At 41.8% G+C, this 26,158-nt stretch overlaps 1 protein-coding gene and 1 long non-coding RNA gene across 2 annotated transcripts; one reads left to right on the top strand and one right to left on the bottom strand.

Moving 5' to 3' along the window:
• Positions 1-5,740: 5,740 nt before the first annotated feature.
• LOC133485373 (uncharacterized) lies at positions 5,741-8,581 on the bottom strand. Its single transcript, XR_009790675.1, has 3 exons — positions 8,444-8,581; positions 6,666-6,773; positions 5,741-6,563 (listed from the first exon to the last, which is right to left on the bottom strand). It is a non-coding gene; the product is annotated as an uncharacterized LOC133485373 (long non-coding RNA).
• A 68-nt stretch (positions 8,582-8,649) lies between these two features.
• On the top strand, positions 8,650-25,838 carry LOC133485371 (carbohydrate sulfotransferase 15-like). The gene is made up of 8 exons (XM_061788945.1): positions 8,650-8,789; positions 18,837-19,355; positions 20,421-20,763; positions 22,227-22,373; positions 23,666-23,822; positions 23,906-24,062; positions 24,512-24,659; positions 24,910-25,838. The coding sequence occupies exons 2-8, from the start codon at positions 18,897-18,899 to the stop codon at positions 25,098-25,100; spliced, it is 1,602 nt and encodes a 533-aa protein (XP_061644929.1). The 5' UTR covers positions 8,650-8,789; positions 18,837-18,896; the 3' UTR covers positions 25,101-25,838.
• The last annotated feature ends 320 nt before the right edge of the window (positions 25,839-26,158 follow it).

Raw genomic sequence — 26,158 nt, 5'->3', positions numbered from 1 at the left:
GGGATCATAACATGGTAATCAGGAAACGTTCATTTATCTCATTTCGTTGCTACTTCCTGCAAGAAAAGAGATGAGGACATACATTTTCGCATCAGTATGAGCTCGTTCGAGAAAATCGATCTTGTGTGCAATGGCAGTTTTTTTCCTACACATTTGAAGGGTGTCAATCACACATCAGGCTTCAAAACAACTACTGTCAGCATCTTGACAAGCTCATAAGATCAACAGATTTGCAGAGGAAGACATAAAAAGAAAGGAAGAAAAGAAGCACCACCATTCATTTTTATAAACTAGATCGGTCTCTTGATCGTGTAGAAACCTGCATTTCTATGCCGTTAGACAATACTTGTGAAACTTCACTCCCACGTACAAAATTGAGTCATCCCAGCTAACTGCTGCAGAAAAAATAAGCTTAAAAGAAGATTAAGAATTGTGAAGACTAGTGATGTTACATTTTTACTCATGGCTCAAACTGCACAAAAATGTACTTTGAATCAGCTGAGCTTGGAGAACATTGTTTCGCAATGATACAAAAGGCAAAATGAGCAAGTGCCTTTGAAGGTTGACTCAGGGTTATTGAAGTTTCGCCACATGTTCTTATAAAGTCCTTCGAGGGCAATACAAAATTCATGAAAAATGTGATGCAACTATGGAACAAATGTTTATTATGTATAGTGAGTATTTGCGGGTTAAATGCTTTTAGGATTTTTAACACATCTGGGGAATTCCTCTAGGAATACATGGCGCAACACCTTGGAGTAGTGGTTAGTATGTCTGCGTCTCAGTTCTGCAGTTCAGGGTGTAATTCTCAGCTCTTGCATAAGAGATTTTTTTTCCCTTAAATCTCAATTAGGTTTTCCTGGTTAATAAAGGTTAAATGGAAAAAAAATCATTTAAGACTAAAGTGTTCATTGGTGTGAATGTGAGTGTAATTGTTAAACCATACTGCATGTGCCACCATGTGTCACCTGCAAACGTAATGAGGACAAGCGTGTGAGAATTTTTGTATACAAAGTTTTGGGGCTGTTTATAACAGTTCCTTTGAGGTTTTATTTTTTTCTAGAATATGCAGGGGTGCATCTTGTGAGCGACTGGACTCCCGTCGCTCACAAAAAAAAAAAAAAAAAAAATCTGTCATCGATGCGGACTTCCCATACATCCTGGAGAGATCGGCTGGGCGTACGCCATTTTCATACTTTAGAGCGAGTTCTTTCTTGAACTCTCTCATGTTTCTCGCCTTCTTAATCAAAGGGCTCCAAGGGCTTGGAACTTTATGTGGCTTATTTAGCAGTCACACTCAATAAACAAGAACAAGAAACTTACGAAATGCTTCTGATAAACGCGCGGGGTGACGGTCACTCAAAGAGAAACAAAGGCAGACCGACACACAAGCACATGGCATGGCCCATCGACTCCAGGAAATGAATCACCAAGTCACGTTTTTGGTACGAAAACTGAGTGGATGTACGAAACGTAGGACGAAAAAATTAGTTGAAAACAGACTTATCGGTCATACGAAAACCGAGGTTGAGCACAAGCCAGTGCAAACCGTAGGCCGGTTCCAATCCCGGATAAATGCAGAGGGTTGCGTCAGGAAGGGGATCTGGCTTAAAACTTTGACAAACAAATATGAGCGTTCATCCAAATAATTCCATACCAGATCAGTCGTGGCATGGGTTAACAACGTCCGGTGCCGTTAACCTACAGGGCGCCGGAGGAAATTCAGCTACTGCAGGTCGAAGAAGAAGGAGAGGTGGAAAGCAGGTTCTTAGGGCGAAAAAGAAGAGGAAAGCACAGAGCCTAGAACTGAATGTGGAGACTTTGAATGTTGGGACTAAGACAGGAAAAGCTCGAGTTGGTTGATATGATGATTAGGAGAAAGGTTGATATATTGTGCGTCCAGGGGCCTCATGTACAAAAGGTGCGTACGCACAAAAACTTAGCGTCTGTTCGTTTTCACGGCAAAGTTCAGATGTATCAAGACTGACATGGCCGTGGAAATGTGCGGTGCCTCACGCCAACTGCATGGCTGGCGTACGCACGTTTCTGCGGCTTTTGGTGCTTTGGCGACACTTAGAGGTGATGCTGGGAAACTGTTCTCATAAAATCTGCACACCAGAGACACATAGCACTGATGAACAATTCATGCCCGGCAACATTTGATTTCAACAATGCCCATTGAGGCAAGGACTGAGAATTCATTTGTTAACCGGTGTATTTGATGAACCACTGATATTTGCGAGGACACCTATTAATTGATCAAGGCGATCATTTATGCCGCCTATTGCCGTCACAATCGCTTCGTGACTCCAGCACATGCACTGAAGAAAAGAGTCCTTTGAATTTACTTCATTTGAACATGTACATCGGTTTCACATGCTTAAAATGTGTTTAAATTGACATAATTTACCCCTCTTCTTCTTCTTAAAAAAAAAAAACATGATTTTTTTTTTGTCAGTGTGTGTGTCCTCTCCTGTGTATTAAAATAATATATTGAGTAATCAAAAAGGAGTCAAAGTTTTTGATATCCTCTTTGATATGCTGATGTGCTTCTATTTGAATTCAAAAGATTTATTACAAATACCACACATACAACATTTACGCATGAACCTTTATCTCACAGGGCTGAGTGTAGTTTACTGTATGAACACATTTGTTATGAGTTATAAATATACATGGTATTAACCTTGTGGGGTGATCGTAGTGAGCCATGTGTCCTCCCATCACCCTTGATCGCAGCGATTCTCTCCTCGAACGGGGTGAGGCCTTCCGCGCCGGTTCTTCCGCCTTTTTTGGTCACACTTGGGCGGTGCGCAGCTGTCCTCCGCTTCACATCCACCTTAATGTCTGATCACTTCTTTTTTATTTCAGCGTGTGCGCGCTATTCCTTCTCCACAGCATTGAAAGCCGCACACGAGCTGTCCCATTCGCTCCTCTTTCGCGTGTTGTTAACGCCGGAGGACAGCGTGCCAAAGAGGATTTTCTTGCATGCCTCCACTTCATTGAGCAACTTCACATTCAGAAAAATTATTTTTCTTCATTACCTTGCTCATTTTCCTTTTTTTCATATCATGCAGAGATCGGCATCTTTGGTGCAGGGTTCATTTAAATTTGATTTGCATACTCAAATATGGGCGTGGACAGGGAGGAGTCGGCTACTCCAACATGTGCGCTCATTTCCACATTGATTGGAATGTAAGAAGGAAATGTGCTTGGATTCATGAGTACGCAGAGTTTCATACATCTGAATATTTTTGAGCGTACGACGTTTTCCGGATTTGAGCGTACGCCATGTTTTAGGAGGAAATCCACCCAAGTCTTTGTACATGAGGCCCCAGGAGAGCAGATGGAACGGGAGTAAGGCTAGACGTTTAGGGGCAGGGTTCAAAGTATTTTACTATGGTGTAGATGGGAAGAGAAATGGAGTAGGGTTATTATTTATGTATTTTTTTTAAAGGAAGAGTTAGCTAAAAATGTCTTGGAGATGAAAAGATTATCAGATCGAGTGATGAGGCTGAAACTTGAAATTGAGGGTGTCATGTATAAAGTAATTCGTGGCTATGCCCCACAGGTAGGATGTGACCTAGAGGTGAAAGAGAAATTCTGGAAGGAGCTAGATTAAGTACTTCTGAGCATCTCAGACAGAGAGAGTCTTGATAGGTGCAGAAAACAGGGGCAGAAGGGAAAAAGTGATGGGTAAGTTCAGCATCCAGGAAAGGAACTTGGACAGATGGTGGTAGACTTTGCAAAAACGATGGAAATGGCTGTAGTGAACACTTTTTTCCAGAAGAGGCAGGGACATAGGTTGACCTACAAGAGCGGCGTTAAACGCACGCAGGTGGATTATATCTTGTGCAAACGATGTAATCTGAAGGAGGTCACTGACTGTAAATTAGCGTACGGGAGAGTGGGGCTAGACAGCATAGGATGGTAGTGTGCAAGATGACTCTGGTGGTGGGGAGGAAGATTAAGAAGACAAAGGCAGAGCAGAGAACCATGTGGTGGAAGCTGAGAAAGGAAGAGAGTTAAGCGGCTTTTCGAGAAGAGGTGCGACAGGCTCTTGGTGGACAGGAGGAGCTTCCAGAAGACTGGACCACTACAGCCAAGGTGATCAAAGAGAGAGGCAGGAGAGTACTTGGTGTATCTTCTGGTAGTAAAGGGGAGAAGGAGACTTGGTGGTGGAACCTCAAAGTACCAGAAATCATACCAGGGAAGAGGTTAGCTAAGAAGAAGTGGAAGACTGAGAGGACTGAGGAGAGGAGAAATGAATACATGGAGATGCGACGTAGGGCGAAGGTAGAGGTGGCAAAGGCCAAACGAGGCATATGATGACATGTATGCCAGGTTGGACACTAAAGAAGGAGAAAAAGATCTATCCTGGTTAGCCAGACAAAGGGATAGAGATGGGAAGGATGTGCAGTAGGTTAGGGTGATTAATGATAGAGATGGAAATATGTTGACTGGTGCCAGCAGTGTGCTGGAAAGATAGAAAGAATACTTTGAGGAGTTGATGAATGAGGAAAATGAGTGAGAAGGAAGAGTAGAAGAGGAAAGTGTGGTGGACTAGGAAGTGGCAATGATTAATAAGAGGGAAGTTAGAAAGCCACTAAAGATGATGAAAAATGGAAAGGCAGTTGGTCCTGATGACATACCTGTGGCAGCATGGAAGCATCTAGAAGAGGTGGCTGTGGAGTTTTTGACCAGGTTCATCCATCCATCCATCCATCCATCCATTTTCTACCGCTTAACCGGGTCGGGTCGCGGGGGCAGTAGTTTCAGCAGGGACGCCCAGACTTCCCTCTCCCCAGCCACTTCATCCAGCTCTTCCGGGGGGATCCAGAGGCGTTCCCAGGCCAGCCGAAGGATGTAGTCTCTCCAGCGTGTCCTGGGTCGTCCCCGGGGTCTCCTCCCGGTGGGACATGCCCAGAACACCTCACCAGGGAGGCGTCCGGGAGGCATCCGAATCAGATGCCCCAGCCACCTCTTCTGGCTCCTCTCATGCGGAGGAGCAGCGGCTCTACTCTGAGATCCTCCCGGATGACCGAGCTTCTCACCCTATCTCTAAGGGAGAGCCCGGACACCCTGCGGAGGAAACTCATTTCGGCCGCTTGTATCCGGGATCTTGTTCTTTCGGTCACGACCCACAGCTCATGACCATAGGTGAGGGTAGGAACGAAGATCGACCGGTAAATTGAGAGCTTCCCCTTTTGGCTTAGCTCTTTCTTTACCACAACGGACCGATACAAAGTTCGCATCACTGCAGACGCTGCACCGATCCGCCTGTCGATCTCCCGTTCCATTCTTCCCTCACTCGTGAACAAGACCCCAAGATACTTGAACTCCTCCACTTGGGGCAGGATCTCATCCCCGACCTGGAGAGGGCACGCCACCCTTTTCCGACTGAGGACCATGGTCTCAGATTTGGAGGTGTTGATTCTCATCCCAGCCGCTTCACACTCGGCTGCGAACTGCTCCAGTGAGAGTTGGAGCTCACGGCTTGATGAAGCCAACAGAACCACATCATCAGCAAAAAGCAGAGATGTAATACTGAGGCCACCAAACCGGACCCCCTCTACGCCTCGGCTGCGCCTAGAAATTCTGTCCATAAAAGTTATGAACAGAATCGGCGACAAAGGGCAGCCTTGGCGGAGTCCAACCCTCACCGGGAACGAGTCCGACTTACTGCCGGATATGTGGACCAAACTCTGACTCCGGTCGTACAGGGACCGAACAGGGGGGTTCGGTACCCCATACTCCCGAAGCACTCTCCACAGGACTCCCCGAGGGACACGGTCGAACGCCTTCTCCAAGTCCACAAAACACATGTAGACTGGTTGGGCGAACTCCCATGCACCCTCGAGGACCCTGCCGAGGGTGTAGAGCTGGTCCACTGTTCCACGGCCAGGACGAAAACCACACTGCTCCTCCTGAATCTGAGATTTTTGACCAGGTTGTTCAACCGAATTCTACCGGGTGAAAAGATGCCTGAGGAATGGAGGAAAAGTGTGCTGGTGCGCCTTTTTAAGAATAAGGGTGATGTGCAGAACTGTGGGGGAAAAATAGAGGAATAAAGTTGATGACCGACACAATGAAGTTATGCGAAACAGTGTTGGAGGCTAGACTCAGGACAGAAGTGAGTATTTGCTAGAAACAGTATGGTTTCATGCCTAGAAAGAGTACCACAGATGCATTATTTGCTTTGAGAGTGTTGATGGAGAAGTATAGAGGAGGTCAGAAGGAGCGACATTGTCTTTATAGATCTAGTGGAAGCCTATGGCAGAGTACCCAAAGAGGAACTGTGGTACTGCAAGCGAAAGTCTGGAGTGGCAGAGAAGTATGTTAGAATAGTACAGAACACGTATGAGGGCAGCAGAACAGTGGTGAGCTGTGCTGTAGGTGTGACAGAGGAATTTAATGTGGAGGTGGGACTGCATCAGGGATCAACCCTGAGCCCTTTCCTGTTTGCATTGGTGATGGATAGGCTGACAGATGAGGTTAGACTTGAATCCCAGTGGACCATGATGTTCGCAGATGACATTGAGATTTGCAGTGAAAGCCGGGAGCTGGTGGAGGAACAGTTAGAAAAGTCGAAGCAATGAAGACAGACGTTTACACTGGATTGATTATTATTACATATTTTTTTTAAAGTGAAAAAACTACTAAACCTTTTGGATCAAATCTGGTGGCACAATGCAAAACATGTTTTTGTCATTGTTTTCAGTTCAAGTCAGGGGTAGTCATCAATCTTTCTGCCATCTTGAAGTACCCGGCGCCTATTGTTTATAAACATTGTGAAAAGATCCATACAAGGGCTGCTTCATAAAATTTCCCTTTGACAGCATATTTGTTGCATTGTGCTTGTAGTTTGCATTGGTTCATAATATTGAAATGCGTTCTGTAAGTAGAGCGTCAGCCTCACAGTTCTGAGGACCCGGGTTCAATCCCCGGCCCCGCCTGGGTGGAGTTTGCATGTTCTCCCCGTGCCTGCGTGGGTTTTCTCCGGGCACTCCGGTTTCCTCCCACATCCCAAAAACATGTATGAATTGGAGACTCTAAATTGCCCGTAGGTGTGAATGTGAGTGCGAATGGTTGTTTGTTTGTATGTGCCCTGCGATTGGCTGGCAACCAGTTCAGGGTGTACCCCGCCTCCTGCCCGATGACAGCTGGGATAGGCTCCAGCACGCCCGCGACCCTAGTGAGGAGAAGCGGCTCAGAAAATGGAAATGGAAATGCAAACGCCACAACACATTAAAACCACAACACAGCAACATTAAGGCCAACCGGAAGTGAGCGCCGGGACTCCCTCCGAATGTGTAATCCGTCCGGGTTACCAGAGACTCATTGCCTACAGTCCAAGTGACTAAATCGGGAAGTTGAAATATTAATCATTTATGACGATCCGAATGTGCTTACTTTCCGAAATAGCTAACTTTCACTTGCTTTCCAGCTTTGGTCATCAAAACTTCCTGCCTCAGTCCCCCCTTTTCCCTGCTCAACTTTATTAAACAAAGTCATTAGAAGGGTAGATATTGTTTAATGTTTTGTGTTTCTTTAGCTTTTGGTGATATGGGTCGAGTGAGGTATTTAGTTCTAATCCCAATTTTAATCCGCAATAAGCATAACATCACATGAAAAACGTGGAACACGGGACAGACATCCTGTGTATGCTATGCTAATGAGCATAACTAGGATTGATGATGTAATTGTTTGATTGATTGTATATTTTCTTTACAGCTAGTGTCTTTGAACAAAAGTTAAATACATGTATATCATTTATTTACACAAATATATGTAAACACAAACGACGCCTAAACACTGCCTATCGTCATCTTTGGTGGCTCTGTGGTGACATCTTGTGTTACAAAAAAGACACTGTAGACGTTTAAAGTTCCTATCGGGTGCTGCGAAACAGTGCGCTTCCCCATTCACCTGAGCGAGGAGGAAGTGTCTTTACCTTTACCCGGTTTGTTCAATGCTTAAGTAGGTAGCACATATACCGGATTTCATTAGCATAATCTTTTAATAAATGTTTCCTTATTAAAGATAATGTCAAACCCGTTGGTCCGTCTGCAATGAGTCCCCGGTACCCGGACAAATTAAACAGTCCCACGGTCACTTCCGTTGTATGTTAATGTAATTGTGTTGTGATATTTGCATTTCCGTTGTGTGTTAATATCGTGCTGTGGCGTTTTGTTGTGACCTGACTCGCCCACCTTATGTGAAGGGAAATAATAAAGCAAAGTACAATTTTACATTAAAACCTGTACATTAAATTGTTGATTATTTATCCAGGTCTGCCAAAAAACGGCCAATCGTTTGTCCACGAATGAAGGCAAAATTTAATTAAAAAAAAAAAGTAAACGGTGTCCATGTTGTGCTGCGTTAAAGTTCGCGTAGCTTGTGAGCACAAAACAAACAAACAAAACCGCCGCACACGACTCACCTTGCCGCCAATTCCGCGCGGTGGATTGTGGGTAAGGACTGGCCACACCTAATCGATCCTGCATCTCGGTAGCGGAGGAGCAGTCATGGGATGAGTGTCGGAAGATTTGCACGTCGGCGCGCCGCCCCTCACTCCAACAGTCAGATGGAGCCTGAGGGCAGCGGAAACTCTCTCATTTGTGCTGCTAAAGCCGACCATGAGCACAGTGCGCGCTCGACACGCTTTCCTATCCCACGCAGGCAGACAGGCAGACAGGCACCTGTCCCGTCCTCTTTTCTCTCCTTTGAATTAGCATGGCTCGTCTTATTGATTGATTGATTGATCATGCCTGGCGAGCCACTCAACTGTGAGTATTAAGTTTGGTTGTTAACTGTTAGATTAAAGTATTATGTTATTGTATATTGTGGATTTTATCAAATTAGATATTTATGTTTGATACGACTGAAATGGTTTTAGTTGCCTTAGGTTCCCAGTGGCGTTTTAGTAGGGCGGTTTTAACAGGTACAACATGGCAAAATGACTACAATAGTACTTCTACAGTCTTGCGTTTTTGTTCCCTTTAATGGCAGGCTCATTCATTATAACAATTTGATAACTAAATTTATATTCTAGCTTTAAAGTAGACAGCAACTTGTATAAAGTTTGGTGTATTATGAGATTGTTTGTCTAAATGTTTTTAGCTTGGCCTGTCAAGTCAAGTTTACTTTAATAAAATTTTTACTTGAATCTACCTTTTCTGAGTTTTTTTCTTTTTTTTCTTTTGTTGTTTAGTGTTTTTTTTTTATTAATTAGTTACGTATTAGAAATAAAGACGACAAAGACTTTCAATCAAGTTTATTTGTATAGCCCTTAATCGCAAAAGACTCTCACAGGCCCACATTTAACAAAAATTAACTACATCTCCTGATCTAAACCCCCAATCGAGCAAGGAAAAACTCAAAACCTCATTTGGGGACAAAATAAGAAACTTCCAGGATGACGATGCTGCAATGGTTGTTGAGTGGGCAACATTTTTCACATAGTATGGTGCTGTACAATGTTAATTAATCTCTGTTCGGTCGAACCTATTCTATGTTTGTTGCCTGTCCTGACCAGGATACTCTTTTAAAATATGTTTTTTTAATAACAATGAGGTTTTAATGGCTAAATAAAATTTACATGGGGAAAAAAAAAGTACATTTTTTAAAGACATTTTTTCAGGTCAGTACCGTCACTTGTTGCTCGGAAGAGTTCTATGGCTTAATCATAACAGCCCCAAAAGCCAATGAAACATTTGGAAATGAAAATGATCCTCTAAACAACAATATGGAAGATTATGGGACATGTTATTTATACACATTAACTAAACTACTCTGTATTAAATACAAAATGCATTTCGCTGAAACAGCCCTGCCTGTAAACATTACTGAACTGTTTTAGTAGCGTCATCTGATGACAAATTTTCTATACAATACAGTGGACAGTGTGTCTCCATACAGTTTGTCTGTATAGACATGCAAAGCTGAATTGTATGAGAACTTTACAGGAATACAGTGGACCCCCAGATTTAAACTATTAATATAGTCAATTTGATGAATTCTGGGTGACCCCTGCTATTAAGGGATTTTTTTCCCCCATTAGCTGTCCAGCTTGGTCCCTGTCCCCCATGAATAGCGGGGAGTCCACTGTACGAAATAAAAATGTAACACTTCTTTCCAGTTGTGAGATTAGAAATCCTTGAATGTTGGCAGAAGCTCTTTAAATGAGTGTGTGTATGTGTTTAGTTGTAATCCTCAGAGATAACCCTCAGCTCATTAAACAGCTGCACAGTGTCAGAGTTATTACGTGTTGGCCTAGCGGAGAGTGAGTTGCAAACATTGCGCCTTGTGATTTAGAGTGAACAGATAACTGTTGTAAGTATTCAAATTCGCGCGGGCGACAGTTTGCGCTTCTGATTGTTTTTCTGTTTATTCTAGCGCGACACGTTTAGATTTGAGTGTTGGACGACAGTGGCGGATTCCTTCTACTGCTGCATGATCCCAGCACCCCTCTACCCTTCTTAATGCTCTCAACCCTGGCTAGTTCAGTGATGTTAAAAATATGTCCATATGAATGTCAAATAGGTCTAACTGGTGAAGTAGAATGATGGAAGCATTCAAAAATGTAGTTACCAATTAAAATCACAGCGTAAACCGTTGGCTAGTGTACTGTATTCCTGTAATTGTTATATGGTAAGGATCATTTGTAGTGTAGTGGTTCACATGGCTGATTTAGTGCAGCTGGCGGTGGAACGATTCCCACGCTTACCCTGTGATTGACTGGCGACCAGTTTAGGCTGTACAATAAATAGGGGCCGAGCCCTGCCACAAATAGCAAAAAAAAAAAGCATCAATTGCTGCAATGTAGCTGAAAAAGTGGAAAACTTGCTGTGTTAAAACTAAGTAATGACAATGACGGTGCATAGCCAAATTGTAAATTTTTTATAATTAATACAGTAATTCTGTCTGGGCGGAAACAGGGGAAATCTGCGAATAATTGACGCCCCTATAAAAACTTTATAATTGTCTCTCAGTCAAAATATGTCACTTCAACATAGTTCTTTGGCACCAAGACGGAGCTTTTGGTGCCATCTTGGGGTGATTAGACAGGGATTTGACATCATCTTGTGGCATTTTATGGTGTTTTACAAAGCACAAAAACAGCGAATAAATGAATTTTTTTGGCTCATAATGGAGGATAGGTTCGTCAGTGAATGAGAGTGTATAGTTGACAGTTGTGAGCTCAGGTTAGCAGTTGCTTGTTAACTGGCTAACCGTAAGCCTGTCTGCACGGAGAGTACCTGAGCCTCAGTTGTTGCCATAGCAGCTTGTGTATGAATGTGCTTATCACGTGTTTATTTTGTTACCGTTTGTTCAATACAGCAATTGAAAGTGCACCGGAAGTTGTGTCTATGCTCGATCACTTGTGGGGGCACAACAATACATTCTAACTAGCGGTGATAGGTTATATTAAATGAGCTAACATTGATACATTGTGTTGGCGATCGTAGATCATAGACATTGGTCGGTTGACACATTTCACTTTACCTTCTTTTTTAATTGTGAAACAAATCCCAGATGTCGTACAATGTAACCTTGTCAATGTGGACAAATGGTCACTGTGACTTTCAAGGCAGAAATTTTGTTTCAACTTTTGTATTTATTTAGTTATTCGATTAATTGTTTCAGCCTTATTTTATTGGTTGTTTTGTTTAGATACTGAATTTACATTTAATAGTCAAATGTAACTTAGATGTCAGGGCTGGTGTGTCAATACTGTACGTTGCGATAATAATGCGATATATCCTGGTATCAATATTTTGTCCCACCTCAAGTTGGCAATAGAAGTACAACGTACTACAGTCTGGCTATTTTTGTATCCTTTACAAGGTTGACTACCAAACTGGACCAACAAACTATACTGCTTAGTGAAACTAGGTCTTTATTCATCAACGGAAGCAGATACAAGTGTTATGTCGATGCACCGCAACTGCACACACCCAAGACTAACCTCCTTCAGGCTGCTGCCTTGTGGTTTCTTTGGTCTGCTGCATGTGGAGGAAGACTTCAGGTTGTCCCACCAAGCCCCCACCTGTCACCTTGAAATAGTGGAAGAACTTCCTGAGATGTGAAAACCATGCTTCTTTTGGCAACCACAAATCGTGAGGTAGTGCTCCAAGTATGGGAAGGAGGATGAGAGACTGCTATCTGACTGTTTAGACTGGGGGTCCACCACAAACTGCAGAGAAGAATTTTTGTTGTAGCATCAGGAATGTGGGAGGATGGCATCGCGCTCGAGTGTTCTGGCAACTCCTCTGACTGTCTTTTTTTTAAGAGCGTATTGTTTACTTGTTGGGTTTACATTGAAAACAAACTATTGAGCAGTTTCATTCTTATCTGCATTCGTCATTCCATGCTGCTCCCATTAAGTCATTTTCCTGATGGCTAATGGCTTTCCCTGGAATTTTTTTCTATTCCATGTGATGCTATTTCAAATGTGTTATTGCTAAGTCGTGTTTTAAGGAAGGCACCATCCTGTATGTTTTTTAACTCAAGCTCAATCTGGCTTCTTCTTTTGATTGACGTTGGATAAATTACACCATGACAAATGAGAACTTTCCACAGTCTTTAAACCGCACGCCATCAGTTCGAGCCGTACATACCGACTGCACGGGCTCCATTACGTTAGAGACTGGCTTCTCCTCCTGTTTTAGAAAATAAATATTTCACGATATCATCAACTTTATGGCAGTGCATGGCTCTTAGTGCATTCGCAGATGTTGGGATGTCTCTTCAAGTGCACGAGCGGCGGTTGACTCACGATTGAATCTGAGGAAAAGAGCGTGATCAAGCTACTACATGTCATGTGCGCACCCTGGATTTCAACTCGCATGTCTGAGAGTGTTGACAGGTTTTTTTTTGTTGTCAATATAATCGAGAGCTCAGTGCATTCTGAGGTGAAACCAAGAACGGGCATGTGAAAGGTTCAAGCACCGCCACCGCTTTCACTTTAAAAACATAAAATGAAGAAGTGATATAATGACCCTGGGTCATTGGTAGTGTAGTGGTTCACATACCAAACTGGCAATAAGTCCATGGTATTGTCCACCAGAAGAGCCCCCTAACACAAATTGTCAAGGATGCAGCATTGTAAGCATTACTTTACTTTATTGGGCTTGGGCGGTATGATCATGTGCCCTGCAAAATCTGCCTAGCAACATGGTACCAGAAAAAAATAAAACATTCTGTTGATCGTCACATACGTTAGTTAGGTAAAATCAAGCAGACTACTTGATATGGAAATTCAAAAAGTACATCAGACCGTGAGGAGGGCTACTGTAATTTTCCTGGTATGCTGCCTATTTGAGTGGTTGATGCCTTACCATTTTTTTTCCATAGAAAAATATCACTGACCAGTTGCCAGAAGCAGTGTTGGAGGCCTGTGAGATGATGCCAGTGTGATTAATTAGTAATTGAGCCTTTAGTTTCATGAGTACTTCAAATCATGGTTGTTTCAGTTCACAAACCCATATGCAGACATACTGAGAAGCTGGATACACTGTATTGTTTTATTTACATTATTTAGAAGGGAAAAACCACTTGGCAGCAGTTTTGCTTCCCTACGAGACATTAATACTAACAATTCACATTCCGCCCACTTTCTCCAAATAAAGTGGTTTAGAATAACGCTCCATTTGTCTCCCAAAATAGTGGTAATAAACCCTACAGACCCTCTTTTACCTGCAATTACGCCGCCTCTTTCGCACAGTAGGACACATCTTCAGCTGCTGTCTGCTTGTTATTAATGCCACATTGGCTTTCAAGCGCCGCTAAAGAAAAACATACACGTGCACATACATACACACCTAGGCGCATGTGCAAATACACAGTGGAGCACATCTGTGATCCATATGTCAAGGTGGGCTTCCCTAGACAGAAGTCATATTTATACAAGAGGTTTAACATTACTTTGGCTTTTTTAGAAGTCTCTTGTTTATGTTTGAGTGTGTTTGTTGAACAGATTATGAGAGGTCAGATTCCTGGGATGCAATCGTCATTCATCAATGACAAAGTCAGTCATTAGAGCCATTGTGGTATGACTTAATTCCCCCCAAATGGAAATTTTAGATTTGACGCTCAGCCTTTCAGCCCGCTACAACTGTTTCAACCAGCTACAGTAGTTTTTGATTGCTTCATGTCCACATCCACACAGATGCTTCCAAAAGCGGGCTACACACATACCGATAATTGGGCCTATTTCAGGCTATTTGATGTGGTGGTTATCCACAAACTCTTTATTGTGAAAATAAATGGTTATTCACGGCTGCAACCAAGACCAAAAAATGTCCAACTCGTGTTTCGCTCAACACTTCATCCCCCAGGCAGAAACATGCTCCTCTTCCTCCTTTCACTCGCCCCCACCCCCTGACTCACTCATCCAATCACAAATCACATTCAGACATCTTCACAGCCTCAGACATTTTGGAACTCTAGCAAAAATCCACGTAACACAACTGCTGTGTTCCTACAAAACATTATTGCAAAGCAGCCTCCCGTGATTTTTTTAAAATCTATATTGTACTGTAGCTAGTAGCCCCCTGTGATTTTTTATTTTTTTTTATTTTTTTTTTTTTTTTTTTTTTTTTAAGAACAATCTATTGTACTGTTACGACTAGTGACTCTAGAGTTGTGTTACGGGAGTTGGTGTTGGTGTTCTATAAGTTACGACTGTCTGCGAGGCCACGAAAGTGTTTGAATGTAATTGAATAGAGAGAGTAATTGAATAGAGAGAGAGTAGGCTTGTGTTTGGAGGGAAATACAAACAGTCGCGTAAACTGATAGTTGAGAAAAACTTTCATTAATCAACGTCAACTTGACTATTTTCACCTTAAACAAAAGACAAACAAGAAAATCTGAAGTCGTTCAAACCAAGGTTGATAGATACGTAAGGCTTTGCAATCGTTAATATTGAACACGTTTCACATGTACGATTTTCAGGCCCAAGCACAAATCGGGGAGTAAACATCACTTTTAACGCACCATGTGACAATCGCTCAAGATAATCTTTTTCGCCCAATTGTCAGTACGGAATGTGTGTGCCCTGCTTTAAAAGTAAAAAAATTGCTGTATGTGTGTACCAGGCTTAACTTCCTTATGTGGCTGTGCTTTCTCTTTCCAACAGTGGGACGCAGCCATGTCTCACTCGCAGGCGGTCACGCTGTATTTACGCGGCTATAAACATCGAGTCGTACTACATTCCGTGAGAGTCAAGCACCTGCGTATTGTCACATAGGAGCCCTGCCGCTTGTAGGAGCTTCATGCAGCGTGCATGTTACAATACTGACGCTAAACAGAGCATGATGATCTCAAGAAGCAGGGTAGAGGTAGTTTCCGCAATGAGCGGCGGGCACTCTGACAAGAATGTGGCAGTGCAGGGTAAATGTAAAGGATACTGCTAGGAATCAAAGTACCTCCTAAAAGCATGCCTATTGATTGACACTAGCTTTTAGATGTTGAGTCAGTTTAAAACATCAATATAGAGTATGCTGATATTTCTTTCAACAAGAACCATAATGCTTCCCCATTGGGATAAGCCCAGTAAGGTGTTTTACTTTGCGCCCCTCAAACATCCCCAATAAGCCTGAGAGGACTCTGAGCTGTTTTATTAGAACACGTGCACTTTTTTTTTTTTCTTCACGCAATCCAGCCTGTTAGCACTCGCATAGACTTTATTAAAACAAGTCAAAACCAAAGATGACATCACTCGTTACAAGCTGTCACCTACTAAAATCTCTTTGGGTTTGGTAAGAGTTCACAGTATTTCCTGACGTGATAAGCTATCAACATTTGACCCACAACTAATTAAAGCCTCCCTAAAAGGTTTATAATTGCCTATAGATGTCACAAGATAGCAGCAAAGTACTACTTTTCTTTTAGACAGGGATCTGTCATGTGTAAATGAAGCTCCTCCCCCTAATTCAACATAGTACCTTGACACTAGGTTGCCACAAGCTGGTGCCAGAGCAATACTTTTAAATTAGATAGGGCTCTGTCCTAAGCTCAAAAACAGAGAATAGGTGAGTTTATCAGCAAATAACTGAGGGTAGGTTTAAAAAATACATAATACAATCTTGGCGAATTTGAGAGTTGTGAATATGCAGCAGAAGACTGTTGTCCAAATCCAAAATCGGACCAAAATTATAGCGCCAGTATCTTCTAAATATTGCACATTTATATAAAGTTATCACATGCCAACTAATGCACAAATATTATTAGAAGTATATTAGTATCCTACCTGTGAGTTTCATTGTAATGAAGTACATGAGCGTGTCATAGTCATGAGAGTTGATAGATGCAGTATTTCAGAACAGTGTAGTTTTATGTGTAATACAGAGCGGTGATGAAATAGTGAGGTTAATGTGTATGCATCAACTGCTTACAGTGCTGTTTTTGGAGTGACTTTCTTGTCTGCTCTATTCAAATTTTGTTTCACGGTCTGTTGGGGCAGTTATGCTTAAACCCTATGAATTGCTAGGCATAGCAACAAGTGATGGAACAAAAAGGAGCAAGACTGACTAATTCAACTGATTTACATTTTAGATGTGATGTTTTCTAGTATGTTACTTAGTCAGTACTGTAGTGGTACGCTTGTTTGAGGCTGCGTTCACACTAGCACCTTTTAGTTTGCTTTACTTAAACTCTAGTCTGTTTTCCGCCTTGATGCGGCTCAGTTGGACAGGTGTGAAACTGTGAACACAGCAAAATCCTGCTGCTTTATTTACTTTTCTGTTCAACAAGTCTTCTTCCTGTTTAGATTCTTGTAAACCATAAGAGAAGAGAGCAACGTTTGTGGTCGCTTTTGTGTGAGTGAACCCAAAATAAAAAACTAAGAGGGACATGGATCTTGTTTCGGACCAGAGAAACTGTACAAGAGTGTTCCACTGATATATGGCGGTTCATCGTACGCACTCTTGCTCTACTGAGTTTTTTTAAGCAATCATTTTTTTATGGGGTTTTGAAAAATACTTACTGTAATGCCCTCCTGGCACGTGGGATAGAAAGAGCAACAGGCGTGGATGCAACTGTTAATTGAATGCTGGGAGAACAGTAAAACACACACAAAGGTGCTGCTGTTGGCCACAGCCCACACGCTCAGACACTCAGACGACTTTACACGCCACCCCACCAGGCCCCGCCTCTTAAAGGCACATGTATGTACACAGACACTACAGTATGTACAGTATTTTCTATCCATTTTATGCTTACAATTTTATTTGTTCACATTCAAATGAATTTACATTGTGTTTTAATAATTTTGTTTTGATAAGTTTGAAGGTGTTTAAAGTGCAGGACTGTGAAAAGTCCACGGATCCGCAGAATTCCGCGGATTTTTCTTGAAGAAAAATCATTTATGTAAATCGTGTAAATTTGCATTTGGGGGAGTTAACATAGTACTCGGTCGACATTGATGGTCTGTAATCGTGACCGTCAAATTTACTGCACTGAAGACCATATTATGGCAGGCAAGGTGCAACTCTTCCGCCATTTATATTTTATTGGTGCGGTACAAATTCTTTGTATGCTGTCAAGTTTTAACGTTAATAAGTTTGTGGTATGTGTGTGTCAACGGAGGGACATAGTACGGAGGGAGGACGGGGAGACCTACACTAAGGAAGCTTGATAAGGATAACGGGATCAAGAATCCGTGGAATTGGCGCTGGCTGGAATTAAAAGTCGGAAAGGAGTACCTTCACGAAAATAGTACAAAGATGAAAGGAAAGGCATACTGCATGTTGTGTCATCAGGATGTGAAGTATGGATCTGGAGGGAGAACGCGCTTGGTCGATCACGTCAACGGAAAGAAGCACGCGCAGCAGTCAAATTATAGACTACCAGGTGTTTCACATTTCTATGAATTTGCTACATACTTATTAACGTAGTTAACATTAGTTGTTTAACTTGTTATATTGTTCATTTGTCTAATGTATTTTATATATATATATATATATATATGTATATGTGTGGGTGTGTTTGTGAGAGACCCCCCCCAATTGTTCCTCGGATTGTACTTTTTCCATTTCACATTTCACAGCCCTGAAAGTATGTGGGAGGGGTAAATGTTTTTTTTATATGGTCTCTATTATATCACAGGTTTTCATCTATTGTGGGTGGGTCTGGAAAATAACCCCCACGATTAACGAGAGTTGACTGTACAGTTGTCTAAGCACCATGGTTTAAGAACATCACTGGTGGTTGTTCAACTGAGAATTGAATGTGTGTTAAATGCGGTAGTGCGCTATCTAATCAGTTTTAATGGTAACTTTCCAGTCACTTCTTCGCTTTACGGTAAGAGCCTGTTTGTGAGATGCTCTCGTTTGCTTAACTGATTGGACAATACGTAATAATATAACTGCTAACATGCTAACTGATGTCATGTTTTCCTGGCTGAGATCCAACACTACTCTGCTGCGCGATGACAGGCAAAGAAATGGTACATTTCCCAATGAAGTGTCGCTTAAGTAAAACGACTGCTTTCTTACTTTTTATCGCTAGCGCTGATTCTCCACCTGTATCAATACTCAAAGCGTGTTCATTCATAATCTCCACAATTATCCTCATAAGGTTAACAAAATAAGCTGCGGCGCGGCCCCTTTGAGTCCACGGAGAATTCATGTTGTGTTTTCAGTGTTGAATTACAGCGTAACTGTTATTCTGACCTCGAGAGCTTGTCTTTTAGGTTAAAACGACCACACACGTGTGCACACACTATGTAGCTAAAATTAGGAAGCTTCACATTGACACGCAACGCCTCCGTGGGAGAGTAAATATTAAAAGGAGCTTTTCCTCTGCTTTAAGAAGTGTTTCTAATTTTGCAGAAATCCAAAGACTTGAAGTATCAATGAGCTTCTCCCTCCACATGCCGGCTTCATGTCACTATGTTTGGGTACAAGCATGGCAGAACCACCCAGTCGGACGCCCACATCGCATCCATGGTTGAACATTGCGGAAAAACACCCATCAGGACGTTTTTGGACAACAGGCACACACACACGCATGTAAATGTGTGTACAAAGTGGTCCAGAATAAACCTGTGGAGCTTATCTAAAGTCCAAGTGGTGGTCTTCCTGCTTGGTCTGACTCTGACCTTCCTCATCATGACTTCCTACGTCCTGACGTGGGACAAGAAAGGACTCCTGCTGACGCCCCCGCCCCATCACCTCAAAGCTGCCGATGTCCCGACCAATGCCACATCAGCAGCAGCTTTGGCATCGAGCATCTCCTTGAAAAGGACAGCCATAGACATGAAGCAGCTGGCGAGGGTGATCCGCTCCAAACTGGAATACCCACCGAGGAGGGTTCCTGACGAGAAGGACATCATTGGGACGGACTCCCATGTGAGTATTCTGTCAGGATTTTTTATGTTGAACTTTTGTTAGGGGTGTAACAGAAGTGTACCATACAAAACCGGTAAGGGACAAGAAGTGTAACTGCCCCGCACTATAGCCTCACATCTTCTCCGGAAGCAAATACGATGCAGCTCAGCCTCTGGATGACAGAAAGTCATGACTAACGATATCCTTTCAGCAGTGCGTTAAACTTGTTAACTCAAAGCAATAACAATTGCCATTAATGTTTTTGTAGCGTAAGAAGTCAAACCATTGACAGTGATACTGTTACTGTAAACAAAACTGATGCACTTTCATTAAAAGAAACGATATACGATACTACCATTAAGCTCACTCATAAAATCATGTTATATGTATATTACACAGCTAACAGGCGCTCCTCTGTCATTTTTCAGAGGCCCAACACTGCGTCCTTCTGCAATAAATGTCCATGTGAAACATTGGTCCCGGCAGTGCAAAAACTTTTTTCCCCTGAACCCTATTAAATATCCACATCATCAATTTACTAAAAAGAAGACAATATGTTGATGTTGCAACTTCTTAAAAAGAAAAGACGCACATTTTGGCCTCCCACTACACCTCGAGTATTTAGCAACGGGGGAAAATTGTTAGTGAAAATTACCAATTTTTAACGATGATTTTATTTCCTACATATAACCTCACCCCCACAAACCCACCCCCCACCGCCACTCAGCACACACCCCTATATTCGCAGTTTACCACCAGCGGGGTCATCTTTTTTAAAAAAATTTTGTAATTTTTCTTGTCATGTTTTTTTTTTTTTAAAGCAAGAAACATATTGTTGCTGTCAAACAGAGCATCCATCTTCAAATGTTTTAATTTTTGTTTTGTTTTTGTTTCTATCTGAAAACAAATCTTGTGTTCATGCTTTATTTTACTTAATATTAATAATGTATATATTTAATTTCAATGTATGGTGATTAATATTTTCAATTATTTATGATTTATCTCATTAATTTTATACTAATTTAAAATCCTTCTGTTTGAAAAAAATACTCTCCTCCTTAAATACTGTCCTCCTTATGTGCACAGTTATTCTCTGCGATCCCTCGCCACTTCCTGCCAGGAGTGAAAAGCCCTTGCTGGTACGAGGACTTGTCTGTTGAAAAAACCCGAGATCCGTACAGGGGGAACCTATACGCTCTGCGTTCCAAGACCTTCAAGAGAGTGTGTGACCGCCTGGCGTCCGCCTTCCAGTTGCAACCGCGCCGGCGCGACGACGGCGGGCTCTCGCGCCTGCGCTGCCTGCCTTACTTCTACGTCATCGGGCAGCCCAAGTGCGGCACCACCGACTTGTTCCACAGGCTGCTGCTGCATCCCGACGTCAAGTTCAACATCATGAAGGAGCCGCACTGGTGGACCAGGAAACGTTTTGGTGAGGCACCAGAGGAGGCAAAAGTACTTGCACACTGTACTTAAGAAGTACAGATAGTGGTGTACAACAGAAGATGAAAGCGATACTTGAGTAAAAGTATCTTAACCAAAATTAACTTTGATAGAGGTTAAAGTTACCTTGTAGAATATTACGTCACGTTATTACTCCTTCTCAACTGAATACCTTCGCTTCACCTCCCTGTCCTGTCCTGTACCCTTGCCTCGCCATTTTACGAGGCTTACTACTTTCATCCTCGGCAGATGACCATATCTCATTAGTAACATGAATTCTAACTTTTCGCGTTGAAAAATACTCGTTTTATGAGAGAGCTCTGAAAAGCCCAAAACATTTAAGATACATTTTTACTGAGAAAACAGACATATTTGGTTACAAAAGCAACATGATTTACCTTAGCTAGCGAATTCCAGCTGTTTCCGATACAGCAGTTTGTCAACTTTTGAGTAGACTTTTCAGTTAAAAATGACACAAAACGAGATCATAAAGGTTTTATATGCAGGTTTTTTTTCCTCTGCAGATCAAATTTTCCAATAATCGTAACGGGCACATATTTTCTTTTACCCTTCTGTGGTGGAATCTGACAAAAACAAAAAAAGCAATATGTACTTGTTTTGTGTGACTTTAGAGGTGTATTTTGAAAGGAAATTATATAAATCAAACTCCATATAACTAGTAACATGGATAAATCCTCTTGTTATTCACTGAAAATCTTGGCTATTTGCTGTTTTTTGTCCTCAGACCAAAGCAATTAAATTATTACTTTGACACCACCTGGTGAAATTGTTGTCAGGTTTAATTCATTGACAGTGTTTTTCGTCATGACCTTTTCGCCTTGGCGGTCCTTGAATACACCTTGTCACCATCAAAAGTGAAACTGAAAGGGTGTTTCTGCTTCTCTCCTGATGCCGCTAGTAATAGCCTGTACAATTTGTCTGTATTCCCTAACAGTTATTATTGTGCGTAAATGCTAGATGAGTTTAATGACTAAATTTTGCTTTTTGTGATGTCATGTAAGTTTGTGCTAACATTATTTATGCCAGTAGGCCATCTAATACTATTGACAATCCTTTTTTAAAGTTTGTGTTGAATAATTTAACTACTGAATACAGTCGTTTATGTGACGTGGGTTCATGATTGTGTACATGCTAGATGCTGAGAGTTGATACCTTATGGTCCTCTTCGTTTTAAGTCCTTTGCCGCCATCTTTTGTCGTCTATATCCAAATACAAGCAAGCGGGCGTCAATTATTTGCAGATTTTCACTATTCAAGGCAGAGGAATGGGGATTCATCGTATTGTACTTTTTCTTTTTATGGAAGATTTTCGACTAATTCTACCACCTCATGCGCATTCTTTACTGTATTATTTCTACATTAATAACGCCATTGGTCAGGCTGTCTATATGTTGGTGTTTGTTTTTTGGGCATTTATGTGTTGTCTATCCAGGTTACATCCGCTTCAAAGACGGCTTCCAGGAAAGTTTCCCCATGGAAGATTACCTGGACCTGTTTGACTTGGCGGCGTACAACATCCAAGGATCAAGCAGTGGAAATTCCCCCGGAGACCGCCGCCGCCTCGCGCATCTCATTACAGGTGAACATGTGAAAGTGTGTGTGTGTGTGTGTTTGTGTGGGTGCTGTGATCGGTCTCAGGTCTCAGATAACACTGAGAGTTCATGGTTCATTTTTTTACTACTGTCCCCTCAAGAGGCTCAGATGCAAGCAGATGGAAACGCAATCATATTAAATTGTGAATATTTTGTGCTTACAGTGGAACAACTCCCTGTTGGTTTAATGTTCCGTGCATGTGGGATGTGCCGGGTTGACTCAAAACTGTCCAACTTTTGAGTGAATAAAAATGACTTTATTCTCTAGTTGACTCTTCAAAGAGTACTCATTAAAGTTCCAGACAACATGTCAAAATTCCTAATCATTTTCCAACATATATACTTTTGAAATTTTTCATTGTTAGTATTAGGTTGTTTTTTTCTGATTGGCTGGGAGAAGTCACATTATAGTGAAGTGTGTGGCGTTCATTTTGGCTCAAGCCACCAGTTAGGCAAGATACCAATTCAGGGTGTACCCCGCCTCTCGCCCAGAATCAGCTGGGATAAGCACCAGAACACCCGCAACCCTAGTAAGGATAAGTGGTTCCTTCATACTGTATGTGGTTATCAGTGGTCATTGAAAATCATGTACTTGCATTTTTTTCTTTTTATCCATAATACAAAATGTTTTTTTCTTGTGGGAGTTTTTTCAATTTATATGCGTGTGTGTCTGTGTGTGTGTGTTCTATGTGTATATATACACATATATTACCCATTGTATGTTTAAATTTAGCTTTAGTTTTGGGGGGGATGTAAATAAAAAAAATTGACGGAGCTGCTATTCTTTTGAATATGACATGATGAATACAATATTGACATCATACTACATATTATGTCAAATTTCAACCCTTCAAGTACAATTGTGCTTTCATATGCGTGGCTTGCGTTGACGAGTTTTTTTGAGAGACGACCTGTCGCTTGGTGGAATTTTGTCTTGAGATACAAGCAAATATTTGAGATACGCATGTACTTCTCCTCCGCTCGATGGCGGCAGCAAACCTCACAACATCCGGCCACCATCAATTCACTTTTTTCGTTTGCGATGATTATGTGGAGTGCAAATGTTATTACTGTGAGTTTTTGTACAGTACAATGAAACACAAATAATAATTTTGGAGTTTTTTTGGACATGAGCTGGAATAGATTAATTGCCTTTCCATTCATTTCAATGGTGAAAGATAATTGGAGATAAGAGGGTACTGACCGAACAAATTAAATTCGTGTCTCAAGGCACCACTACATTTTTAATGTCAAAAGTGACTGTCAATGACTTTTAAAGGTGAAGCCAGCGCATCCACGATGTGGGACAACCAAGCGTGGAGCTATCTCCATGGCGACAGGGAGGAGACAGAGCCACCGTTCCTGGCTCAGGACTTCATCCACACCGTGCAGCCCGACGCCAAAATCATCATCGTGTTACGAGACCCTGCGGAAAGGTAACAGCAACAGCATCTCTTGTGTGTTATGCTTTCGATGCCTTAGTTTATATACTGTAAAAAAAAAATAACTCCCTGTCCAGGTTGTACTCGGACTACTTGTACTTCAAGGTGGCAAACAAGTCGTCAGAAGACTTCCATCAGAAGGTGTTGGAGTCTGTGCAGCTCTTCCAATCCTGCCTGTCGGAGAGGTCGCTTCGATCCTGCGTGTACAGCACCAGCCTCTCCAACTCCATGCCGGTCAGCATCTTTGCGTTTATATCATCATTTCACTACGCTCGGCTGTATACGGTATGTTTGCTGTTGTGGTTATGGTGTACAGTTGCAGTGCGTCATACTGCGATGTCTTCCTATCATTATAAATTATAGTTAAATGATTAATTACAATTTGAGTCCAGACCTCTGGAAAGGCTGAGTGATGATGATGATGATGATAATAATAATAATAATTAATAATAATAATAATAATGGTAGAGACAGTTGAAAATACCTGATTCTGGTGGGTTTATTTTAAACTTCATGTCAGGGGCTAATTCTGAACTATGGTTCCCCCTGGCGTATTTTTCTTGTCAGTGCACCTAGAGGTCAAAGTTGTCCTGACATTTAAAAAATGTCTAAACTAATATCTCGAACAAAGTCCCTCTCCTTAACCCCATTAATAAAGGTCTGTTTGTTTTGCTTCCACGCAGGTCAGGCTGAATCTGGGCATGTATATCGTCTTCCTGCTGGACTGGCTCACGGTGTTCCACAGGGAGCAGATTCTGATTCTACGGCTAGAGGACTATGCGGCAAACCTTCAAGGGACCTTAAAGAAGGTGTTCGATTTTCTGAATTTGGGTAGGTAACCCGAAATATCATTGAAAATCAATGAGAGACAACTCGAGACCGTTTTTGAATTTTTGTTTGATTTATTGGTTACTTATTTTTAGTGTAAATGCTGTGATTCTGTATTTTATGTATGTAAGATTGTATTGTGACTATGTGAAGCACTTTGTGAGTCCTCTCTGTGAAACGTGCTATATAAATGTAATTTATCTACTTCCTATATTGTGATGTCCTGGCTTAAACCTTTCTATGTTCTGGTCAGGTCCTTTTCCCAAGCAGGTGGAGGTGGCGCTGACCGAGCGGCCGTTGTCCAATACCCGGCGTGCGGCCGACAGGAGCCTGGGCCCCATGCTGCCGTCCACTTGGGCCCTCCTGTGGGAATTCCACCAACCGTTCAACCGTAAGCTGGCCAGGGTGCTGGACAACCCGGACTTCCTGTGGAGTAACACATGACTTCCTACTCTTTGAAAAAGACACTTTGGGTGAATGTGTGTGTTTTCATTATGTTATTTATTTATTTTGTGTATTACCATGCTTGAAACAATTTTACAAATATTAATTTGACGAACAATACAATTTGACTATGGTGAGGCGCTGACGTTTAACAGTGGAAGTTCCAAAGTTGAATGTGGAAATTCTTTTTGAGCATTTATTCGATATCCTTGATTTCTAGCTCTAGGTCCATGTGCATTTCCCCCCTTTGTCCGCACTAGTGAGACAATTCAACGCACTAGTAGAATAACTCTTACTAGTAATTTTTTTTCCTCTACTAGTGCCACTTTTGGCCTATGAGTACGAACTTGAGATGAATATCAAGGATTTTTTTTCCTCATAGGAATCGATATGCGGAATTGTCAGGCAGGCAAACAAAAATGTTCTAGGAATCGATTTATTGCTATTTACAAGGGGCTTAACGATTCGTTTTAGCACCGATTTGATTCGTATCACGATTCATGGTTGCCGATTTGATTCAAAGACGATATTGATTCGTTTAGAACGATACAATCTGAAACGTTTCAGTGGCTGGAAATCGATTCAGTAACTTTTTTGTCAAAAATTCATCCAGTGTGACTGTGAAATAAATACCTGCATACTGGACATTGCAGGTGAAATTTCTTAGACTCTTGATATTTCTTATAAGGGAATCTGGTAAAACCTAATTATGGTAATTAAATATGAAGATTTTCCTGATCTACTTTCCTTTTGTGTGTTGTGTGTTTTGTAATGGCCTATGAGTGAAACACTCACGCTACTGAAACGCTGTCACACACTACTGAAACACTTTCATGCACACTACTGAAACGATCACGCATTGCAAAGAAGCTCACATGCAACTGAAAAGGCTTTCACACACAAGTAAAATGCTCACACATGCAGTAAACATTTGTGGACCACACAACAGCAAAAGGACACGGCACTCCGGCAAGACGATGTTAGTACACGTTCACATTAAATTTTACAATTTAATTGTTATTTGGTTTTAATCATAAAATGGGTGTTAAATTGTCAGT

This window comes from Phyllopteryx taeniolatus, chromosome 11 (assembly GCF_024500385.1).
Source record: "Phyllopteryx taeniolatus isolate TA_2022b chromosome 11, UOR_Ptae_1.2, whole genome shotgun sequence".
Classification (NCBI taxonomy): domain Eukaryota; kingdom Metazoa; phylum Chordata; class Actinopteri; order Syngnathiformes; family Syngnathidae; genus Phyllopteryx; species Phyllopteryx taeniolatus.
Note: the sequence above shows the minus strand (reverse complement) of the source record. Positions and strands in the feature narration are given on the sequence as shown.

Excerpts from the sequence above, each read along its gene's own strand:
- LOC133485371 (XM_061788945.1), top strand. The coding sequence starts at position 18,897 with ATGTTTGGGTACAAGCATGGCAGAACCACCCAGTCGGACGCCCACATC. Across the intron at positions 22,374-23,665 it reads CCTCGCGCATCTCATTACAG|GTGAAGCCAGCGCATCCACG; the intron begins GTGAACATGTGA and ends TGACTTTTAAAG. Across the intron at positions 24,660-24,909 it reads GTTCGATTTTCTGAATTTGG|GTCCTTTTCCCAAGCAGGTG; the intron begins GTAGGTAACCCG and ends TGTTCTGGTCAG.